Source organism: Mus musculus, chromosome 9 (genome assembly GCF_000001635.26).
Source record: "Mus musculus strain C57BL/6J chromosome 9, GRCm38.p6 C57BL/6J".
Lineage (NCBI taxonomy): Eukaryota > Metazoa > Chordata > Mammalia > Rodentia > Muridae > Mus > Mus musculus.
Genome location: NC_000075.6, coordinates 70742965 through 70762779, shown reverse-complemented (window position 1 = coordinate 70762779; position 19815 = coordinate 70742965). Strand labels below are relative to the sequence as shown.

The 19815-nt window shown below is 38.3% G+C and overlaps 1 protein-coding gene across 3 annotated transcripts in view; it reads right to left on the bottom strand.

Annotated features, from left to right (window-relative positions):
• Adam10 (a disintegrin and metallopeptidase domain 10) overlaps positions 1-19815 on the bottom strand; it is a 101286-nt gene that overhangs the window by 17450 nt on the left and 64021 nt on the right. For all 3 annotated transcript variants that reach the window (XM_030244027.1, NM_007399.4, XM_011242657.3), the window contains 5 exons: positions 18777-18929; positions 16454-16546; positions 14514-14697; positions 8455-8618; positions 1014-1197 (listed from right to left, as the gene is read on the bottom strand). In XM_030244027.1, coding sequence (XP_030099887.1) covers positions 1014-1197; positions 8455-8618; positions 14514-14697; positions 16454-16546; positions 18777-18929 — 778 coding nt within the window. The remainder of the gene's footprint in view (positions 1-1013; positions 1198-8454; positions 8619-14513; positions 14698-16453; positions 16547-18776; positions 18930-19815) is intronic.

The window sequence follows — 19815 nt, the reverse complement described above, 5'->3', positions numbered from 1 at the left end:
CCCCCCCCACCCCCGCAAAAAAAAAAAAAAAAAACAAAAAAAAAACAAAAACACCTGTAATTAAAAAAACTGTAGGCCCTGGCTGGCCTGGAGCCTGCTATATAGACCAGGCTGGCCTTGACATCAGAACCTTCCACCTGCCTCTGCCTCCCAACTCTTAGGATTAAAGGTGTGCAACACCACACCCATGCAGTAGATACATGATGGAGTTGGTTTTAGACATGAGGAATGAAATTATTTGTTGTCTGCAGGAAAAGAGATGCAACTGGAGATAATCACCTTAAATGAATCAAGCCAATGTCACAAAGACAAGTATCATGATGTCTTCTTGTTTATAGGGTTTATACAGATCCATAAAACCATGCACAGATATATGACATGAAAGCAGAAGCAAAATTATCTAGGAAACAAGGGAACTAACAAGAGGAGACAGTGCAGAAAGGGAGGATAAGAGGCTTGGGGAATTGCTCATTGTACAGTAAGTGCAAATGTCACACATGCAGCAAGGCATGTATGTATTATGAATGAAATTATATATATATAAAACTGTGCAGTTCACCTATTAAAGAAAGGAAGGAAGGGAGAGAAGGAGGAGGGAAGAGAAAAGAACCTCAAACAAGATTGAACTCTAGCTAATGAGATATAAGCTAAAAGCGTTTAGAAGTAAAACACTCTGCTATCTGATACTTACTTTCAAAGGGGCAAATGAATTCCTAAGTATTTGATAAAGCAAATACTTTTTGCAAAGTGTTAACTGGAAAACACAGGCGGGAACTGAGTGGCCTCTTACATATTTTTTGACTATAAATATTTTGGGCTGGGAAGATGACTCAGGGGAAAGGTGCTTACCACCAAGCTTGACAAGCTGCGTTCAGTTGTCAGAACCACATGGTGAAGGGGGAGAACTGACTCCATCAAATTGTCCTCTGACCTCCACATACCTGCTGTGGCTTGTGTGCACATGCACAAATGTAGAAGAAAAAGTTAATTAAAATGTTGGAAAATATACATACCAACAAAACAGTTGTTCCTCTTCTTCTCAAGCACTTGGCTTATGTTTCTAATGCTGCAGAGTGAAAATTTGTTGTTGTTAAGTTTGTCCCCAGATGTTGCTCTTGCATACATGATGTAATTGCCATTTTCTTTTTGTCCTAAGTTCTTAGACTCTCCTGGAGTACACTCTGTTCCAGAATCATGCTGCCAAACAGAATATGGTGTTACATTAGTAGGAAGTAAAATTGCCCAGTCACCTGCTTATGTGGAACTTTCTCATCAGAAGAACAGTAGAAGTCACATACTTTCCTTGAAGAAGAATCTAACAACTGTCTAGGATCAGAGTTAGGATAAACACTTGCTCTATGGGGCCACTGTTGCAGCACAGAGGAAAACTGAAAGTCTAAACATAAACTTAGAGCTTTGTAATTAGGGACTAGAACTGAACATACATCGTCATAGAGATTACTAAGAAGAAGCTTTTATGGGTGGCCGTAATAATATGGATTCACATTCATTAAAATGCATGGTAAGTACATGTTCAAACTGGTTCAGGAAGGCAGAAGTGAAAATGAAACCCAAGACCAGTGCTGAGGAAGGCAGAGTAAGAACTCAAGGCAGTGACACTTCCTTGTGAGTTGGCGCAAAAGACAGCCACGCAAAATGCTGATTGGAGTCAAACACAAGTTTTACTTTAAAATAAGACTAAGAAAACCCAAGGCATGGGATCAAAACATTGCTTTACAGGAGACAGAGTTCTGTATATGAGCACCTGCACAGACGTGGTTTGGATTCTGGTAATTTATCCAGGTACCAGAGGCATAAGAAAGACCAAAGCAAGAGCTCCCTGAATCTTCATAAAGGAAAAACACTTTCAAAGCTGGGCTAAGGAAGCACCTGCTTTCCTCGCACATATGCACTAAAACAACAACGCCAGGGTTTGTTAGATGGCTTCATGGGGAAGAACACTTGATGTATATGCAAGTGGACCTCTGTTCAAAACTCCAGGACCCACATAAATCCAGGCCCAGGAGCAGAAAGATGGCTCAGTGGTACAAGATGTCACCAAGCTTGACAACTTCAATTTGATCCCAGGACCCAAATGCAAGTAGTTGTCCTCTGACCTCCACTCACAGGCTGTGGCATACAAATGAACATGAACACACACACACATACACACACAAAATGTAATAACAATTTTAAGAAAAAAATTTAAAGCCAGACATGACTGTGCTTTTTTTGCAACAACCTCATCACTAGAATTCAGAGACAGATACCAAGAGCTCATTAGATGACTCGTCGAGCCCAAAGCTTCTGGTTCAGAGAGCATCACTCAAGGCTAATTGTCCCAAGAGTAAGTAAGAAGAAGACATTCAACATCCTTCTCTGACATCTGTGTGTGTACATACAAAGGTGAATACTCAGGTGCATGTACCACACACAAAATACCCTCAATACACACACAACACACACCCGAAAGAAACCTCAAAATGTCCTCAAGTAATTAAGGTATTCATTATTCTAAAGGGAAAAAATGTTGGACATTAGAATAGCAGTTGTATTTAACTTGACCTTAGTTTGAATACCCAAAAACCTAACTCTTTACGAACAAACAATAATACCAAGTCACTCTGATTTTACATTTCCTCATCAGATGTCTCACATCCTACTCTTCCTGATACTGCCCTGCTTTTCTCCTGAGCCTAGATTCAGCCTCTGGAAACTACTTGCTCTGTATATTACCTTGCTTTATGCTTCTGCTCCTTACAATTTGGTTTTTTATTAAGTATGGTACTAGCAACAATCTCATCATTCAAATTGAGAAACAGAAAGAAAAGTTCCAATACTGAATGGCTGTTAATGTGATCAAAGAAACAGTAGCTATGTTAGAAGGCATTGAATATTGCCTTCTAATGAGTAGCTTGTTATACATGGAAGTGCTAAAATATACAAACTGATACAGACGGAATAAACATTGTCCCTAACTTGGCAAGGAGTTACATTCTTAAAAATAGCTAATTGTGACCTACCTGCCTAGTCTTAATCTCTCAGGAATGGTGTAACAGATCTCACCAACAGCCGTAAAAGGAAGAATGGACGGTAAACAAAGAATGCTTATTATTTGCTACAGCAGATACAGGAACAAAACTGGCAAAGAAAGGAATAAAAAAAAAAAAAACACCTCCGACACACATACACACAATGGACTATCCTGACTGGATGTCAAAAAGGACTCAGGTTTCATGAGTATACTACAACTCTAGTTAAAAAAGAAATTAAGAAAAACTACTTTCTAAGCTAAGTACCCAAGTTGTTTGTTCGTAAAGAGTTAGGTTTTTGGGTATTCTAAGTTCATAATATCAGATGCATTTGGTGGAACAGACTGCAATCCCAGCATTAAAGAGGCTGAGACAGAAAGATCACAAGTTTGAGGTCAGCCTAGGCTATCCAGTGAGAACCTATCAAAAAAAAAAAAGAAGAAACAGAAAGAAGAAGGCAACAAAGAGAGAAAGAAGGGAGAAAATATTCACAGAAAAGTAAGAAAAAGATTTAAGAACATATGAAAAAATAAATTATAATCTATAGCCCACAACTATTGACATTTTGTTGTATTTCCTATGACTATAATTGGCTGTATCACATCTTAATATAAACTTTGGGATCTGGTATATATAATTATCTATATCTCAGCTTACCAGTATAAGAAGCACTGAAGAGCCTGCTTTTCAATGGCTGAAGAATATTCCATGGTATCAGTCAAAGGCATTTGCTGCTTCTCTGAGAAGATCTATGCTAGTTCCCAGTACCCACACTGAGCTCACAATCTATAAATTCCAGTCCCAAGGGTTCTGCACCTTCTACTCTAAGGATTGAGGCATCCATGTTGTACCCAGACATATATACAGACAAAACACCCATACATATAAAAATAATACTTAAAAAAAGATTTTAAGGTAAGAGCAGGAGATTCATCAGATTTGAGAGGTGAGAAATGACACAGCATATATACTTTGACTTGAATTATGAAAAGGCCATAAATGATGAAACCTGTAGAGGTTTGAAAGAAATGGCCCTCATAAGCCCATAGGAAGTGGCAATATTAGGAGGTATAGCTTTGTTAGAGTAGGTATGTCACTTGGGCTTTGAGGTCTCCAAGCTCAAGACAGTTCACTGTCTGTGGATCAAGATATAGAACTCTCAGCTCCTTCTCCAGCATGTCTGCCTGCATGCTGCCATGTGTCCCACCATGATGATAATAAATTTAATCTCTGAAACAGTAAGCCAGCCCCAACTAAATATTTTCCTTTATAAAAATTTCCATGGTCATGGTGTCTCTTCACAGCAATAAAATCCTAGGACAGAAGTTAGTATTGGAATATTACTGATAGGCCTGACCATGCTTCTGTTTGGAGGAATGTAGACTTTGGGACTTTGGATTAGAAAAGCAGTTGAATGAACATTTTAAGTGGGGCTTAATGGACCAGTCTAGTAGGAAGATGAAAGACAGTGGTGCTGATCGTGATTTGAACTGTGGTGGCCTGGCTCAAGAAGTTTCAGAGGAGAAGAATTTTAATATGTGGCCTAGAGACTATTCTTATGATATTTTGGCTAACATTGTTGCTATTTTCTGCTCTTGTCTGAAAAGTTTGCCTGAGGCTACAGTAAAGTTTTGGATTAATTGCATTGGCAGAGGAAATCTCAGAACAGCCTAGTACTGACTCTGTCTTGTGGTTGTTAGTGTTCACGCTTAAGGAAATGTATAATGAAAAAACTCATATGAAGATGTATAATTAAAAGGAGCAAGCTGAACAAGGGAAAATACAAAACATACAGATCAAGGAGAAAAGGGGTACAGGGAGAAGAAATGGAGCTAAATCCTGTGTTTAAGGAGAGAAACATATTAAAGAGAAGCATGATGTTAAATGGATAAAAGGAGGAGAGCTCAGGGCAAGATTCCACCCAGCTGAGACCAACTTATGAAAAGAAATTAAAGAAACGCTCAGAGCCAGATTAGGGGTCCACACCTTCAATCCCAGCACTTCAGAAGCAGAAGCTAGCAGATCCCTGAGTTTAAGGCCAGTCTGGTCAATGAGCCAGGGCAGCCAAACTTAGACAATGAAGGAAACTATCAAAAACAGTAAGTTAATAAGATGTAATTGAACAGGGGTAGGGGAGGGGGAGGGGACACACGACATGTTCCAGCCCCAGCAAGCACCAGAACTTGGCAGCTTTGGAATCAAGGATAGATTAAAGGGGTTACAGAATCTCCCTCTGCAACTAAGAAAAGCCACTAAGGCCAGGTGTGTGTCAGGGGTGTTCCTGCATGGAAGCCCAGAGAAGCCATTGTGTGAAGCTGTAAAGGTGAAGCCTGGATTGCTTTGGAGAGCCCAAAATGTTAGAGATACCAGAGCTGTGGGATACCTGCCAAGGTAAGCTGCTAACAGGGAACGGAACCAGCCCAAGAGCAAGAAGTGTGTTGCAGTCAACAAAGATGAAAGGAGTTGGAGTTCTGAAGAATGCTTTGACATCAGACATGGAGATAAAGTCTGGAGTTTGCCCAGCTGGGTTTTCATCTTGCTTTGGTCCAGTATTTCCTTACTATGCTCTCTTTCCTCCAGTTTAGAATGGTAATATAGATCCTGTGCCACTGTGTGTTGGAAGCCTGGGATCTGCATTTTCATTTTGGTTTTACACAGCTAGACTGCATGAGTCTCAGATGACAGTTTGAAGTTTTAAAAAGTGCTGATATTATAATAAACTATGGGCACTTTGGAAGTTGGACTTAATTAATTTCAGCACTATGATATGGCTACAAAATTATAGGGCCAGGGTGTGGAATGTAGTGGTTTGAAAGAAAATGTCCTTCAATAGGACAATAGGGAATGGCACTATTACGTGTAGCCTTGTTGGAGTGGGTGTGGCTTTTTGGGGAAAGAATGCTCAACAAATATTTGGGATAAGTAAAGAGAATATAAGGGCGGGAGAGATGGCTTAGTCGTTAAGAGCACTGAGTGCTCTTCCTAGAGGTCCTGAGTTCAATTCCCAGCAACCACATGGTGGCTCAGAACCAACTGCAATGGGATCTGATGCCCTCTTCTGGTGTGTCTGAAGACAGCTACAGTGTACTCATATAAAGAAAAATGAATATAAAGAATAATGCAAGCCACTTGGAGAAAGTATCATGTAGCACAGAGACACAGCAAGAGGAAAGCAGGGAGAAAGAAAGATTTCAGAGAGAGATGTCAAAGTGGACAGGTTTGGGAGTTTATGGCTCCAGTTCATCTTACCATAAATCACTCAATAAATACTTATTCAGGATCTACCATGTAGAATTAACAGCATATGCAAAGAAAGAGTCTGGTTAAGCATAGTAAGGTCATTAAAAGTAGTCCATTAGGAAAGGAAAAGGTTAACAAAGTTGACAAGGAATGAGAACCAAATTACTTATTAAGCAATACATAAAATATACAATAATACTAATTTACTAAATGCAATTGTTGGCTGTGAGATAAAGATTAAGATGAGTGTGAGGGGACTGGGGAGAACTGGCTCAGCAAGTTAAAGTGCTTGCCACCCAAGTCTGTAGATGTGAGTTTAGATTCCCCAGAATCCACATCAAAGGTGAACAAGGTAGTATGCTGGCCTTTAGACAAATCTCAGGGATTTACAGGCCAACCAGTCAGACTAGCTAAAAAGGTGGGCTCCAGGTTCAGTGAGCTGTCCTGCCTTAAAAGAAGACTATGAAACAATGGAGGGAGTGCAATGGAGGAAGAGCCAACCTTGGCTTCTGACTGCTAACAAACAAACCAGGTATGGTGGTACATGCCTTTAACTTCAGCATTCAGAAAGTTGAAACAGTTGGATTGCCATGAGTAGGCCTGATCTACATAGAGAGTTCTAGAACAGCCCAGTCACCAAGTCTACATACTCCCCAAAAGCAAATAAATAAATAAATAAATAAATAACAAGCCAGACCCTGAGGCAGAGAAAAGGAACTAGAAGGGTATGGTGCTTGTGAAGAAGGTGTGTCTCCTTGCACTTGAAATTGCAACTTAACCATCAGCATCAGCCCTCTGCTCATCTCTGGTACTTTAAGAACTCCTTTGAAAACAACCTCTCAGTTTCTGATGGATACTTAGACAAGGAAAGTCTGAGGTGATACATTTTAAAAACCTGGAATATTTAGAAGTGCCTTTTAAGATTTTAAACTACAAACTCATGAATGTTTTTATTAGTTTATTTTGGTACTAGAGATTAAACCCTAGGCCTCATGTATGCTGCATATGTACTCTATACTGACCTATACTCTCAACACCAACAAATTATCCTTAAAAAAATAATAACTTCCATGTCTACAAATGATAACATTCAAGTAAAATGAATTTACACAATTTTCAAGTAGAATTTTCCCAAAAGAAACATACTTGATAAGCTCCACCAAAAGCAGAGAAAATCTTTTACTATTTCCTATTTCTGGGTTGAATTGATGTTTATTTAGATCACTGTAAAATCATCAGAATGGACCTAAGTATTGCAGAATACCAAAGACAGCTGCTATAAGTGTAATAATCACACTGTGGTTACATATAAAGCCTTTTTCTAAAAAATGTAAATTTAAACATCTTAACAAAGAAAAAGAAAGGAACACAAAAAGCAAACAATGCAAAAACCTTGATAATTACCAACTGACTCAGGGGTCAGCAAATGAACCTACATTACACATGAGCTGCTATTACAAAGCCTAAGCTAAGAATAGCTTTCCGTATTTGAAGATTTAAAGAACTGGAAAATAAAGAACATGGAGCATAAAACAAATGCTAGCCCCCAAAGCCTAGAAGAAATGTTCACGAGAGCCCTTCGGGAAGTGCTTGCCACTCCTGTTCTAGGTGATGAGAACATGGCCTGCTATGCTATTTTTTCTTCTTTGTGTCAGAAACCTATTATAAAAAAGTATAAAATATCAATCTATTTATACAGTAGAGAAATATATTCAAGTAAATCACAATATTGTTTTAATAGAAACAAAAGCCAAAAAGCCATCACACAATTTACGAAATTACTAAAAGGAGACTCATTCAAAATATATTTGAGTGTATTATGTGATGGTAACTGTTTCTAAACCAGCAAATATAGACAGATGACCTGCATAAACAAGCCAGACATGGTTGGAGCATACAGATATTCACTTAGAACTTGGGAAGCAGGGACAGGAGGGTTAGGAACTCAAGACTGTCTATGCTACATGAGACCGTATCTCAAAACTACCCTCCCACAAAGGAGCTAAATAAAATTCTGGCTTTCACAGAACTCTTCTTACTTTCAGTATAATCAATTGCATCACTATGTACTGGCATATTAACACTAAACATTCATATGTACATTATTGTACTGCAAAATACCACTGAAGATAAAAGTCAAGCTAACTGCTTTTTAAACTTTTAATAATTAGGCAGTACTCACTGGAGATCCAAAGTTATGTCCAACTTCATGAGCAAACGTAATATGAGAGACTTTGGGAGGCACATGGGAGCCATAGTTCTGAACAGTAATGATGCCTGTGTTCAATGACTTCTTCTTGCCATCTGAATACAACTTGCTTTTCTCACATATTCCCCCAGAGCTTCCTAATTCAGATTTTAAAATAATAATAAAAAAAGACTAAATTAGTTATCTATTCCCCTATAAAAAATAGGTAAACAGTAATTAAAATCATTACATGGAGCTAAAACATTTATATTTATTTAAAATACAATGACTAAATGAACATAACTGATTCAAATACTTCAATTAGTCCAAGATTTTAAAAATCATTTAAAATAAAACATTAATGGTCCCTGAAAAAAAATCCCAGGATTTAGTAAACAATCCTTACATATTTTTCAGCATCAAAAAGTTATTTTTTCCTGCCATTAACATAGCAAAACATTTTTATTTCCTTTAAATTTGGGTGAGTTCACATTTACACTGAACCAAAGCTTATATCCCTTCACCTTTTAAATCCCTTCACCTTTTAAAGGGGAAACTTAAAAATTAAATACACATTAAAATATCCTCAATATTTTACATTCTCTGAAAGAAATTTATACAAAGAGTGAGGGGCATTCAGCATGTGCTCATAGTTCTGTGATGCACTCTATCACTCATTTGTCAGCAAGACACTGCGTGACATGGATTTAAGGAATAGACATGGAAAAAGAAGGGTGGAGAGAAGGTAGGAAGAAAAAAAGGGACAGGAAAGCAAATATGGAAGAATATGGATATCTGGTCGGCCAGGCGTTCACTGCACTATTCACACAACTCTTCAGCAGCTGTGGAACTTAAAACAAAACAAAAGAACTGAACTGTAATTTTGATGTGCCCTGAAATAATTTTCAAATTTTAAAAGAAATTATTGAGGCCTCAGGGAGTGGGGAGGTCTGGTGAGATGGGAGTGGGGGGTGAGGATATCCTCTTGGAGGAGGAGGTATGGGATAAAGAACAGTCAAAGGGCAGACTGGGAAAGGGATAAAGACTAGACTGGAAGAGAGAGAGAGAGAGAGAGAGAGAGAGAGAGAGAGAGAGAGAGAGAGAGAGAGAGAGAAGGAAGGAAGGAAGAGGAGGAAGAAGAAGAGGAAGAGGGAGGGGGAGGGGGAGGGGGAGGGGGAGGGGAAGGGGAAGGGGGAGGGGAAGGGGAAGGGGAAGGGAAGGGAAGGAAAGGAAAGGAATTGAAAGGAATTAAAGTAAGCATAGTAAGCATTCTGTAATTTGTCTTTTTATTAAAAGAACTTTGGAGCTCAAGATCAAAATGACAATACTTCATAGCCAACAGCAGTTACACAAAATTAATAAGGGACAAATAAGAAAACCAACTCAACTAGCTTGTCAATGCCTACACTGACAAGAATGAACTCTCCTGTGTTTGTCTTGTATTTGAGAGGGTCTGCCTATGCTCAGCTCCCTGCATTTGCCATCTTCCTGATTTTAGACTCCCAATTCTTTTAATTAATTTTATGATTTAGCAAGATGAAATCATGATGAACTTTGTGAAAAAGGAAAATGAATACTAAGCCAAGAGCAGAATTAGCCCACAGGCCTTCATGTGGTTTCTATACACACCCTTTCCTGAACAAAAAACAATAGAGAAAATAGATTTTGATTTATGAATATTTTTTCTGTTCTTTTTCTGAAGGTTACATCACTCTAGGAACTAAAAAATTAAATCTATGAGTAAGTACTCTGTAACAATTACACAACCACATGTTAGCTTTGAGCAAGTAGTAAATTAATATCCTGCCTCAGTAAAGACTTGTCATATGAAACTGACCCAAAATAAGTCCTGTCAAATTTGATCTAGGCACAGAAGACTCCAATACACATCTTAACAGTTAAAAAGAAAAAAGACTAAATAGGCACATTAAAAACTTCTGACATATTGATGTATTTAAGTCTAGCTAACTTAGCAAGATCATATGTAGGTTTGAGAATACTCTTCTTAAACATAATCTCTGTGATGTGTATATTGCTTAATCTCCTAAATAACTCCTCAGTTTAAGGAGTGCTAAATCACACAGAAAATTTACTAAATTTTATTTTATAAATATTGTTTTAAATACTGCAACTAGTTTTGATATACCAGAATATCAGTGACATGTAAGCTTTTACTGCAGTTATCACAGAAACTAACCTTGTGAGTAAATGAGAAGAGTGACAGTAATCTGAGCAAGCCTCGGCTATGTTCACTTAACTGACTAACACCGAGACCAGTTAATACAGGTCAGGACATATCTGAACAAGCCAGAGAACTCCATTGCAGAAGCATGATAAAGATGTTCAGCAAGTGAAATGAAACTGAAGGAAGGTGATGGCTCTCTTAGAACCAATGCATGGGAACCTGCAACAACCAAGTCCTAAGCTTAACACAAATCCAAGCTCAGCCTGTATACAGTGAGCCCTCTGGTACAAAATAAAATTTACTTTGTTATAAAATCATGGTAATAACAATCAAAATGGCAACTGTATATAGTTTTCCCGAGTTTTGTTTTGACTTTCTCCCTTGTGCTGATCAAACCCTAGGCCTTGTACATGCTAAAGCCTGTGCTCTACCACTGAGCCACACCCCCTGTAGATCTTTGTATGGGAACCAGACTCTTTTCTGATGGCTCCACTGTAGGCATAGCATAATTTTAAGTAGAAATCTCCAGGTAAACTCAGTTCAACAGGTAGATACTGTTTTCTTGATCAAAGACACCTTAAAAAAAAATTCAACTAGAGGAAAGTACTGAAAAAGAAGAGACAGAGTTGTCCTAGTACACATGTATTCATACAAAGAAGAAACTAGGATACATGGTGTCCTAATTCTAACACAAAAGTAAAAGAGATTATTTGAAAAATAGGAAGACATAAAGACTAGAAACTTACTATTAAGTGTAAGTAACCCTCATTGATTTCCCTGCATCAACTGGGTCAGCAAAAAGGACTACCACTAATAATCTACATACATATTCTGTGATAATTAACCATAATGTAACAAAAATCTCGACTATCATATTTTAGAATAGTGAGATAACTTCAGAATTTAATGAATTAAACTTAGGGCAAATTATACAACAAGATGAGAATTAACAAAGATTAATTAAACCAAATAAAAATGAAAGATTAAGAAATATTAAAGACTATAAACTCAATAAATTGGCTATGAAGTGTTATCTAAAAAGAACAAGATAATAGCAAACATAATTAAGACTTACAAGCAGAAAGATGGAGTCTCAAAGCAAGGAGAGAAAAGAAATTATAACACAAATTATCTGATGCAAAGTAATTTAGTGGAACGTATTGTGCAACAGAGTTCCCATGTCCACCTTCTCTTAAGAAAGAAGGAAAAGCAATCAATAAAATATAATATCTACTGGGAAGCAGGAGCCATTACCCTGGAGTAATCAAGCAGATTACGTATGTAACATCCTTTATAAAAGAAAGTGTATATCAAACTCAAAATCTGTTCAGACAAAGCTGCTGGTGTTATTTCAAGACAGGACCCTGAATTAAAGCAACTGAGCCAAGAGAGTAGACTTCTTTCCCTCACTCTGGCCTCTAATCTCTCGGCCTATACTCTCTGAAACAGCTTTTGGAAAAAGCCTTCTAAGGCCCAGAGTTGGGGATTTAACAGTCAAGTCAGAGTGCATTTCACACCTGAAGTAAAGAAAAAGAAAAGGTGGAAATAAGGATAAAGGTTGAATCTTCTCTTTTTGCTCATGATAGGCTAAGGTAGAGTCCTGTTTCATTCATACAAAGAATCTAACAACAACAACAACAACAAAAAACCAAAAAAAAAACCATGTCACATTGTTTTCAACCTGAAACTCTACCCAGTGCCATGTTAACAAAATGAGCAACATCACAAAGTGATGTTTCAAATATCCCGAAATCTAGACATAAATACTGAGTGTCCCTAAGCCCACAGCCCCATTTGATCATAAAATCATCTAACTTCAGGACAAAATATCCTAGAATTCAGTCAAACAGTGTTCTTCAAAGCCAGTAGCTGAGAGGAGGGACTCTCCATAGCATCTGCTTCATTTAACTCTTTAACTCTAAAAAGTATTCTAAAGAAACAAATTAAGGAATGTAAAAGGAAATTAAGCAGTTATATGTGTAAAAAACATGAAGGCATCTAAAGATTTCAACAAAGTGGTTCAAGCTCCTGAAGAATCCACCTACCCCCACTCCTTTGTTTTAGAGACAAGCTCTTACTATGTAGTGAAGGCTGTCCTTGAACTCATGATTCTGCCAGGATTACAGACATTTTGATGAACAATAGTCTGTAAATGAAAATACAAAACGGTAGCAGGCTCCCATTTGGAAATTGCTGTGTTTGCTCTGGAGGTATTTGGTGAGGGAGCATTAGAGACATAAATAGTTTGGTGGTTCTCAGTCTCATTTTAGTGAGCAGCAATGCTTATTTAAACAAAGACACTGAGATGAATAACAAGCGTCCCTGATTCAAAGGACATAGGTGGAGCCTATGAACCATAACATTTCTCAAAGGTTCTGGCAACGCACGCACGTCTAGCTATGCTCCACAGGAGGAGAGCCATTGACTTACCCAAGAGTATCTAGAAAATATGCAAAGGAAACCCAAAGAAATACCCAAGCTTTTATAATACTAATTAATAGTAAAAGGGAATCATTAATCTTGTGAGAAAAAATATCCAGCTATTTGAGGGGAAAGAGAATTTATAAAACCTGAAACATCCTGGGAAGGAAGAGCTGAACACCTTTTCACAATGCAAGAAACATGAAAAGAGGACTACGCACAAACAAGATGAAAACAACACTATGGTAAGAGAAGAAGGCCATGACAGACATCTGTACCTCAGAGACACAGGAATCAAGTGCATTTTACAACATGGGCGGAAAAGAAAAGAAAGAAAAGCACTGGAAATAAAAATAAGGTGTTTACTGTTGGCTTCTTTAAAAAGCAAGAAATGTAAGATAAAATATACATAATAAATCGTAGAATAAACTAAACAGTAAGAAAAACGTGCTTTATACCAGGTAAAGAAAGGTCAATTTCTAAGTAGAAATGAGGCATCAGAAGGAGAAATCACTGCTTAGGACTCCAAAGTTTACACACAACTCACACTCCACAGCCACACTCAGATCCAAAGAATATGACTTCCTTTCTACCTGTCTTTCAGTGAATAATCTCAATTTGCCAACAGCGTACTCAAACCCACTGTAATGGGAAGGGGACAGCCCATCTCAGCCTTCTCAGTGTTGGACCCCACCCCATGGTGAGCTTGGATGATGCCAGCAAGCTGCATGCGGCACTTGTGCTGCTGCCTGGACTGCCTTCCAGGTAGTACATCTCTGCTGTTGAAATAATGACCCGAGGACAGCAAATGAAGATATGTTTTCTTTCTTTCTACCTGCTGCTCCTGACCAGAGTTTCTTTCTCTCATTACAGAACAGAAAAGAAGATAGGTTTGTTGTTGTTGTTTTCCCTTTTGACAAAGCAAAAACAGTTTCTGCTGTTGACTTTCAGGCCCCATTCCAAGGAGCAGGCAGGGGAATTTAGCAGCATTTAGCTTTTGTGGGAAAACTTAGGTTTCCCTTTTATAGTGTCACACATACTACTTCTTCCCACAAAATGGTTAACTTCTGGAAATCCCAAAATCAGGGTACTTCCCAAACTTCTCTTTTCTTTTTAAATTTTTACTTATTTGCTTAGTTACTTGAGATAGGGTCTCCCTAATCCCAAGTCCAGGGTGGCTTTGAACTTACCTTCCCAAGCCTCCTGATTCAGCATAAGAGCTGAGACTGTAGGTGTGTGCCACAGGGTCAACTCTTATATTCCTTTTAAAATAAAAGGCTGCTTCATCTATTCTGCCATTTGCTTTATGTTATGTATCTAGTCTTAACCCAGGCTGTGTGAATTAAATTTCTGCACAGGCATTGTTTTCTCCTATATTTAGTAAAACCTAATCTTCCCCCAAACTTGCCTTTTCTTCCAAGTATTAAGACATTGTTACACAATCTACCTGAAGGTGCTCCAACCCAGGCCAGACCAAGAACACCATCATCAAAATCCCGGTCTGTGAAGACATAGGCCAGGCAGTAGTCATCATGATTCTGCTCAGAATTCAACTCCAGGAACTTCTCCACACCAATATTTGGGAAACGGAAAGGATTTGTAGGGTCTTTTTCATCAGAGGTTGTATTGATCTAAAATCCAAAACAATAACTGAAGTCAATGATTACTTCTAGTTGTTCTCTCCCCAGCCCCTCCCACAGACCTGGACAACATTCTCATGGGCTCCAGAGATGTTCTCCCTGAGCACAGCCCTGAACTGATTGTAGAAAGCATAAACACACAGACAAAAAGAACAAAAGGAGAGCAGGGCAGGAAGAACGGAGCTGATGCTATTAAATGCCTCAGCAAGGATCTGCAGATTCCTGAACAGAAGCATGCAGAGAAGACGCTGCACCTCTGCAAGTTCTAACAAATGATGTCCGGTTTCTCAAACTCAACTGCCTGAGCAGGGCTCTTTATGGGAGCTCTATGAATGGGCACAAGTATGAAAACATAAAACCTCATCATTAGCTTATAGGTAGAATAAGTTTGAAATGCAAGGCTGAGTTTGCCAGATTTCCCTGGTCCTTCTTGCCTAGAAAGCAGGTAAGTTAACCCTAACTACTTGATCCACTGTTTTCTTGATGTATACAAGAATTTTGATTTCTACTTTCACTTCACTTCTCTTACTGTTTAAGCTAAGTTCCTGCACATCTTTTTTCTGATACTTGGCTACTGTTCTCCTCCATGGACCCTCCTTCACAAACTGAAGAACAGTCAACACCAGACCTTTACAGCTTTGGAGGGAATGGAGAGTTTAGTAAATGATTGGCACTCTGAAGATGTGTACATCAACAAAAACTATGGCAGCTTCAAAGTTCATAACTGAGATTGTAAGTTTAGTTTAAAGCAATTATACTTAAATATTTATTACCTGTTTTTAATATAGCTAAAATCTAGGTTCAGTTTTTAGTTACAGCCATTATAACAACAATGTCAAGAAACTGCAACCAGTACCCTGTGGTTCTGTTCAGCAGTTCTGAGAGTTAGAAATGATATTACAACAAAAAAGGATTCCATGGCCAAACTTAGAGCTTTCTTTCTTGGAGGACTTCTAAAACCTGATAGATGACATTCTAAGCTGTAATGTTTCAAGATTATAACAATAAGTGTTTCTCCAAAGTCTAACTTTATTTAAACACTGCCTTTATTTTTCCTCAGCCCTAGAATAACAAGTCGGGCACACCCAAAACAACACGCACAAAGCAAACCTTAAGAAATTAGTAATGGGGGTGGGGGGCAAGCAATGTTTATCAGACAAAAAACAATACTGTTTTACCTCTACTGTAGTCTCAATTAAGGCCTTGTAGATTTGATTCTTGTAGTGGTATGTATACATGCTCATGTGGTATATACATGTGAATGCATGTTTGTATAGAGGTCAGAGGTTGGTACTAGGTATCTTCCTCTAAAGATCTCCACTTCATTTTTGAGACACGGATGCTCCCTAAACCTGGGGCTCATAAAATTAGCTAGCAAGCACAGCCAATGAGCTTCAGAGATCAGTCTCTCTCCGTTCTAAGGATGAAGTAAAAAGCAAGTATTTTCTTTCTTTTTAAACTTATTCCTTACTAATTTTTGTAACCTTAAGTTTTATTTATTTTTATTTTATGTGTTTTGCTTTCATGTATGTAAATATGTCACAAGTATGCAATTGCCCATGTGGGGGTGGGGGGTACAGAAAAGGGCATTAGATCCTCTGGAACACGAGTTACAGACAGTTGTGAGCCACCATGTGAATGCTAACCAAACCCAAGTCCTCTGGAAGAGTGTGAGTGCTTTAACTGTTGAGCCCATCTTTCCAGCCCCCTTAACACTTTTTAAAATGGATCTACTAAAGTTCCTTACTCTTATGCGTTTCACCATGAAGCTGATGTTACGGATTCCGGAGAAGTCTGTAGTCTGGTAAATTGTATCAATTGCTTTAACATGACTGGATATCTAGTAATTAAAATAGAAAACAAAACATTTTAGGGACAATACTGAAATATGAAAAAGACAATTTCTCTTTGTAACATCAAGAGTTATTTATGCTACACATTTAAATTTTAAAATATGTATGCCATATGTTGTACAGAATGGAAAAGATGAGTGAGCTAGGACAGAGTGGATACTCTTGTCTTTCCCAGGCTCTGGCTAATCAATCAACCAATGCATCAATTAGAAAGTGTACCCCTATTTCAGTCCTATTAAAACTCCTTCATCAGCCCAGCCTGCAGAGTCCCACTCCCTCTGCTTTTCACATGCTGCTGGACTTAGTGCCTGGAATGTCTGCATTAGTTTGAGTCCTTAAGACTCAAACACCATCTACAGGGATCTAGCAATCTCAGGGCATGCATTCCTTCCTCCACAATAGTCCTTCTGTTGCTGCACTGACACAAATTCCAAACATCCTGATTACTTTCTACAACTGGGCACTGTTTTAGGGGTCAGAGATAAACTAATAAATGAAATAGAGAAGGTCTCTATAAATTAATAGAGGCTTACTGTAATGAAGTATACAGGAGGGAAAGATAATCTGAATATAAAATAAATATGGTAATAGCTACTTAAATTCTGAAAGGAAATAAACTTAGTGAAAGAACACAAGCGGCATTTGTTTACTTAGCTGACTCCCAACTAAGCATCGGCTCTAACCACTCTACATGCAACCTTCCAACTTTATCTACAAAAGAGCACCCTGGCTACCATCTAGGTGGAAATATGTATGTGCCATTTCAAAACTTATTGAGAAGGCACAGAAGACGGTCAAGAAGTAGCATTTCAAAAGCAGTCCACACTGACAAACACTCCGAGGAGTAGGACAACAGTGTTGAAGGGTCCATCCTGAACTCGCATGCCTGGCCTCAGCAGCTTCCAATGCCTGGTTCAGTTTCCCCACTGTTTCTGCTCCATGTGCATCTGTGGCAATTCAGATATGTCTCCAGGCAGGTTTACATTGCCTACTTTACTTGGAGTCCCTTCCTTTTTATCTTTTTCTTTTCTATCTTTCCCTCTAAATTTTCCTATCTCCTCAGATGGAGACTTCTCCTGAAAGGGTCACTTAAGGTTACCCCACTCCTTAGGGAATGTTCTAGAGCACTTTCTCTTCAAAAATACTGTGGGACGCCGGGCGCGGTGGCGCACACCTTTAATCCCAGCACTCGGGAGGCAGAGGCAGGCGGATTTCTGAGTTCGAGGCCAGCCTGGTCTACAAAGTGAGCTCCAGGACAGCCAGGGCTATATAGAGAAACCCTGTCTCGAAAAAAACAAAAAAAAAAAAAACAACAACAAAAAAAATACTGTGGGGATATTAACATTACCCGTGTTTATACTGTCTCTCTACAAAGGTGCTTCCCAGTCTTTAACTGTGCTCATTGCTCTCCATTATTCCATTATTCTCAAATTATAGCTTATTGCATCCTTTCTATTTCTCACATTTCTTAAAACCCTGTCAATCCCCACCACCAAAACGTAATCATCATTTATACCACAGCACTTCTATCTTCTCATGCTCAAATTCTTTGTCAAAAATAAATTTAATAAACTTTCTCTAGGTATCTTCAACATAAAAAGACATTTTAAAGGGTACCCTAAAATATTCTATTTTCATAAAGATTTTCATACAGGTACAGCAAACCTGTAATCCCAGCACACTCAGGAGGCTGAAATGGAAGGATTACCATAACTTCCAGGACACCCTCAGAATGAAGTGAGCACAAGCCACTCTGGGCCACAAAGAACCTGTTCTCAGCAGGGAAGATGGGGACAACTATAAATAATAATTTTACTTGGAAAATGCTAAGTAAATACAATGAAATACAAAACAGAAATTATAGACTTCTAGCTAAGAGAAAATTCCTGTTTTCTCTTGCAAAATCCAAATGAAAAACGGAACTGTTTACAAAGGTGAGTTTCATACTTGTTTACCATGCATGTCACCAGACCCAAATCCAAAACACTTTTTCCCCAAAACAAAACAAAACAAAGAACAAAAGCCTAAGTTCCAATGTTACTAGCAACTTTTAATTAAAATTGTTTCCTTTATCTCTCTTCTGTTTGGCAATCCAAAATCTAAACTGGACTTTCCATCTCCTCTACACTAAGTTTACAGACTTTCCTATGACACAACTGAAACAATAATACAAAACAATAGGAGAAAACACGTAACACAATGAGTAACTTTCAGTACCTGAGCAATCACAGCTTCTCGTGTTCCATAGTATTTAAAGAACAGGTGATCTGTCTGGATATAGAGCTGACAAGTATTTCTTTCAGCCAGAGTTGTGCGTTTTTTCCTCAGGAGCTCAGGACCACTACTAGCAGCATGCTTCTCTGGATGTGCCTGTACGTCAAAGTCATTTCTGATTATTAGCTTGTTTTACAATTACAGTTTTACAGTTAAGAACACATATGTTAAACAATTTTAAATCACATGGCTATGCAATACCCCCAAGCTTTTCTAAGGTCACTAGAAAATACCTCATAGTATAAAAGGGCCACTAGAAGTTAGGAAGAAAGGTACAAGTGTGAGAAGTGGCTAGTGGACACCAAAAGCTAGGAGTGGAGGGCCGCCATGCGCTTGTGTTGTATGGCTCAGCAGGACAACTGTACTCTACTATAGCCAATGACAAACTCCCAAACAAAGAGACTGGGAATCCAAACACACACACACACACACACACACACACACACACACACACACACACACACACACACACACAGTGTATGAGATCAGATTCCTCAGCATTTCCATTTCCTAAGGTGTTACTATTTGTGTGTGTGTGTGTGTGTGTGTGTGTGTGTGTGTGTGTGTGTGTGTTAGGATTCCCAGTCTCTTTGTTTGGGAGTTTGCACCAAACCTATAAATATGTACATCATGTTGCATACATTTTATAATATTTAGAATTTACTTATAAATAACACTTTGTCCATAAAATATTTTCCACATGGGAACTTACTATTCAAACAATTCCTCCATCTTTAAAAACATTTTCAAGGTATATAAAATATATTCATTTAAATATAAAGCGTCATGCATAATAATTTAATATCATCTTTCCTTTCCCATCTATGACCTAGTCTTAGCAAATTTATCTCCTCCAGCCATTTTCTCTGGCTCTGCCACTTCACCTAAAGCTACCTACCATGTCTGGACTTTGAACTGGTTTTCATACTGTAATCTTTGCAAAACTGAAGCCTTCTATGATTCTAAAGCACACAGCCTGTCT